Here is a 5,120-nt window from a genome sequence, read left to right on the forward strand (position 1 = left end):
TGGTATTTAACCCCTACACCCTACACACTGCACCCTAGAGCAGTGGTATTTAACCCCTACACCCTAGCCCCTACACCCTAGATCAAGGGTATTACATCAGCCCCTACACCCTAGAGCAGTGGTATTTAACCCCTACACCCTAGATCAAGGGTATTACATCAGACCCTACACCCTAGAGCAGTGGTATTTAACCCCTACACCCTACACACTACACCCTAGAGCAGTGGTATTTAACCCCTACACCCTAGATCAAGGGTATTACATCAGCCCCTACACCCTAGAGCAGCAGTATTTAACCCCTACACCCTAGAGCAGTGGTATTTAACCCCTACACCCTAGCCCCTACACCCTAGATCAAGGGTATTACATCAGCCCCTACACCCTAGAGCAGTGGTATTTAACCCCTACACACTACACCCTAGAGCAGTGGTATTTAACCCCTACACCCTAACCCCTACACCCTAGAGCAGTGGTATTTAACCCCTACACCCTAACCCCTACACCCTAGAGCAGTGGTATTTAACCCCTACACACTACACCCTAGAGCAGTGGTATTTAACCCCTACACCCTAGATCATGGGTATTACATCAGAGGATTGGATTGGTATAAGCAATATAGCTACACTTCTTATAAGGGGGTGTACAACATACGACATCCAGCGACATCAGTATGATGTCTGTATGGTGGATAACGTATTTCCTAAAGATGATAACTGTCTTCAGGAGGTAAGCTGGAGGTCCCGCATCGCCAGCCTGCAGAAGTCTGACCTGTTGGGGCTGACTCAACCGGCTGGTACCCCTCGTCCTCAGACCTCCGGCCAGGAGAGGAGTGCAGAAGGGGAGAGTGAGAGTGACCGTATCGCCAGGGAGAGACGGAGAGCCCGGGCCAGGAGGAGAGCTCAGAGGGCTGGAGATGTGAGTGTATTTGTAACCTGTCCTAGTCATGCTTATAACCCTATACAATTCTTGCTCATACATGCATTATAACCTGTCGTAGTCATGCTTATAACCCTATAAAACCCTCACTCATAAATGCATTACAATCCTGTCGTGTCATGCTTATAACCCTATAAAACCCTTGCTCATAAATGCATTATAACCTGTCGTTGTCATGCTTATAACCCTATAAAACCCTCGCTCATAAATGCATTATAACCTGTCGTGGTCATGCTTGTAACCCTATAAAACCCTTGCTCATAAATGCATTATAACCTGTCATAGTCATGCTTATAACCCTATAAAACCCTTGCTCATAAATGCATTATAACCTGTCGTAGTCATGCTTGTAACCCTATAAAACCCTTGCTCATAAATGCATTATAACCTGTCGTAGTCATGCTTATAACCCTATAAAACCCTTGCTCATAAATGCATTATAACCTGTCGTGGTCATGCTTATAACCCTATAAAACCCTCGCTCATAAATGCATTATAACCTGTCGTAGTCATGCTTGTAACCCTATAAAACCCTTGCTCATAAATGCATTATAACCTGTCGTAGTCATGCTTATAACCCTATAAAACCCTTGCTCATAAATGCATTATAACCTGTCGTAGTCATGCTTATAACCCTATAAAGCCCTTGCTCATAAATGCATTAACCTGTTGTAGTCATGCTTGTAACCTTATAAAACCCTTGCTCATAAATGCATTATAACCTGTCGTAGTCATGCTTATAACCCTATAAAACCCTTGCTCATAAATGCATTATAACCCTGAGTGCATGAGCTAGTATTGGTTATAACCTTTCATAAGGTAACCTGTCACAAGGATGACATTGCCATCCATAATGAGTGTGGGGTGGGCTAGTTCTGGTTATAAGGTTACCAGGTTAAATCCTGGTAATAACCTGCCGTAATGAGGACATTACCATCCATAATGTATTGACCTACTGATCTCTGTGGTCCTGTAGAGTGATGACAACGAGCCCGGTGTAGAGGAGGGGTTGGGAGGCAGTGAGCAGGATCCACAGACAGACAGGCACTCCAGCACCAGGTATGGATCTGACCTTTAGCCTTTGACGTGTTCAGTCTGGGTCCTGATTATCTCATAGTAGTGAGTATTATCTCTGACCTCGGAGGAGTCATTATATTATCTCTGACCTCGGAGGAGTCATTATATTATCTCTGACCTCTGAGGAGTCATTATATTATCTCTGACCTCTGAGGAGTCATTATAATATCTCTGACCTCGGAGGAGTCATAATATCTCTGACCTCTGGGGAGTCATTATAATATCTCTGACCTCGGAGGAGTCATAATATCTCTGCTCCCTGCTCTCTTCAGGTCCGACGTGTCATGTAACGACTGTATCGACAGAGGAGGCGGCTCTGAAACTAAGGATTACAAGAAGGTAAAGATAGTTTGAATGATTTGAAAAGGGGCTAGTCAGTATTAGAGGGTCTAGAAGAGTTTCAGCACTCTCTCACAGGCGATCATTTGCTTAACGAACCCTCCCTCTCCCTCTCTCTCAATGCAATTCAATAAATGCTTTCTCTCTGGTGTAAAAAAAAATGTATGCATGCACGACTAACCAGGACTAAGTCGCTTTGGATGAAAGTATCTGCTAAATGGTATACAGTTGAAGTCGGAAGTTTACATACACTTAGGTTGGAGTCATTAAAACTCGTTTTTCAACCACTCCACAAATTTCTTTACATGTTGCGTTTATATTTTTGTTAAGTTTAATATGTGTGTATATATATGTATTTATATATATTTATATAAGTGTATATATATGTACATATATATTTATATATGTGTGTATATATATATATGTATATATGTGTGTATATATACATATGTATATATGTGTATATATATTTATATTTATATATATTTATATATGTGTATATATATATTTATATATATTTATATGTGTATATATATATTTATATATGTGTGTATATATATATTTATATATGTGTGTGTATATATATATTTATATATGTGTGTCTGTAATATATTTATTTATATATATTTATATATATGTGTATGTAATATATATATTTATTTATATATATTTATATATGTGTGTATGTAATATATATATATCTCTATATAATTGGAATTGTTCCAGTAAAGTTCAATAATAATAATGTCTTTCTGTCCCAGCTGTTTGAGGTGGTGTCCAGGGAGAATGGTCAGCTCCAGTCCCAGCTGCAGGACACCCAGAGGACCATCTCTCAGACCAGACTGGACCTGGACAAGGCCACCCAGGTCACACACACTAATCTCTCATGGACAGACTAGTAAAAAGAAACCGTACCGTAGACCTGTCACGGTACAGCAGGAGGAGGGAGATAAACAGTACCATAGACCTGTCACGGTACAGCAGGAGGAGGGAGATAAACAGTACCGTAGACCTGTCACGGTACAGCAGGAGGAGGGAGATAAACAGTACCGTAGACCTGTCACGGTACAGCAGGAGGAGGGAGATAAACAGTACCGTAGACCTGTCACGGTACAGCAGGAGGAGGGAGATAAACAGTACCGTAGACCTGTCACGGTACAGCAGGAGGAGGGAGATAAACAGTACCGTAGACCTGTCACGGTACAGCAGGAGGAGGGAGATAAACCGTACCGTAGACCTGTCACGGTACAGCAGGAGGAGGGAGATAAACGGTACAGCAGGAGGAGGGAGATAAACAGTACAGCAGGAGGAGGGAGATAAACGGTACAGCAGGAGGAGGGAGATAAACGGTACAGCAGGAGGAGGGAGATAAACAGTACAGCAGGAGGAGGGAGATAAACGGTACAGCAGGAGGAGGGAGATAAACGGTACAGCAGGAGGAGGGAGATAAACGGTAGCAGGAGGGAGATAAACGGTACAGCAGGAGGAGGGAGATAAACGGTACAGCAGGAGGAGGGAGATAAACGGTACAGCAGGAGGAGGGAGATAAACGGTACAGCAGGAGGAGGGAGATAAACGGTACAGCAGGAGGAGGGAGATAAACGGTACAGCAGGAGAAGGGAGATAAACGGTACAGCAGGAGGAGGGAGATAAACGGTACAGCAGGAGGAGGGAGATAAACGGTACAGCAGGAGGAGGGAGATAAACGGTACAGCAGGAGGAGGGAGATAAACGGTACCGTAGTTCTGTGTCGGTACAGCAGGAGGAGGGAGATGAACGGTACAGCAGGGGGAGGGAGATGAACGGTACAGCAGGGGGAGGGAGATAAACGGTACAGCAGGAGGAGGGAGATAAACGGTACAGCAGGAGGAGGGAGATAAACGGTACAGCAGGAGGAGGGAGATAAACGGTACCGTAGTTCTGTGTCGGTACAGCAGGAGGAGGGAGATAAACAGTACCATAGTTCTATGTCGGTACAGCAGGAGGAGGGAGATAAACAGTACCATAGTTCTGTCATGGTACATCAGGAGTGAGATACATACAGCCTTATTATAAAATCGATTATATAAAAACATTTCCTCATCAATCTACACACAATACCCCATAATGACATCACAATACCCCATAATGACATCACAATACCCCATAATGACATCACAATACCCTATAATGACATCACAATACCCCATAATGACAAAGCAAAAACAGGTTTTTAGACATTTTTGCAATTTTATTACAAAAACCCCCCAGAAATACCTTATTTACATAAGTAATCAGACCCAAACTGAGCAATCGGGAGAAGGGCAGTGGTCAGGGAGGTGACCAAGAACCCAATGGCCATTCAATGGGAGCTCCAGAGTTCCTCTGTGGAGATGGGAGAACCTTCCAGAAGGACAACCATCTCTGCAGCACTCCACCAATCAGGCCTTTATTGTAGAGTGGCCAGACGGAAGCCACTCCTCAGTAAAAGGCACATGACAGCCTGCTTGGAGTTTGCCAAAAGGCACCTAAAGGACTCAGACCATGAGAAACAAGATTCTCTGGTCTGATGAAACCAATGATGAATCCACGCAGGAGTGGATTCGGGACAAGTCTCTGAATTTCCATGAGTGGCCCAGCCAGAGCCCGGACTTAAACCCGATCGAACATCTCTGGAGAGACCTGAAAATAGCTATGCAGCGACGCTCCCCATCCAACCTGACAGAGCTTGAGAGGATCTGCAGAGAATAATGGGTGAAACTCCCCAAATGCAGGTGTGCCAAGCTTGT

The 5,120-nt window shown here is 43.8% G+C and overlaps 1 protein-coding gene across 1 annotated transcript in view; it reads left to right on the forward strand.

The window, feature by feature from the left end:
- Positions 1 to 681: 681 nt before the first annotated feature.
- LOC120051651 (protein phosphatase 1 regulatory subunit 12A-like) overlaps positions 682 to 5,120 on the forward strand; it is a 15,037-nt gene continuing 10,598 nt past the window's right edge. The window contains exons 1-4 of the mRNA XM_038998544.1: positions 682 to 915; positions 1,913 to 1,995; positions 2,286 to 2,352; positions 3,114 to 3,218. Coding sequence (XP_038854472.1) covers positions 682 to 915; positions 1,913 to 1,995; positions 2,286 to 2,352; positions 3,114 to 3,218 — 489 coding nt within the window. The remainder of the gene's footprint in view (positions 916 to 1,912; positions 1,996 to 2,285; positions 2,353 to 3,113; positions 3,219 to 5,120) is intronic.

The sequence above is a fragment of the Salvelinus namaycush genome, chromosome 8, assembly GCF_016432855.1.
Source record: "Salvelinus namaycush isolate Seneca chromosome 8, SaNama_1.0, whole genome shotgun sequence".
Taxonomy (NCBI): Eukaryota; Metazoa; Chordata; class Actinopteri; order Salmoniformes; family Salmonidae; genus Salvelinus; species Salvelinus namaycush.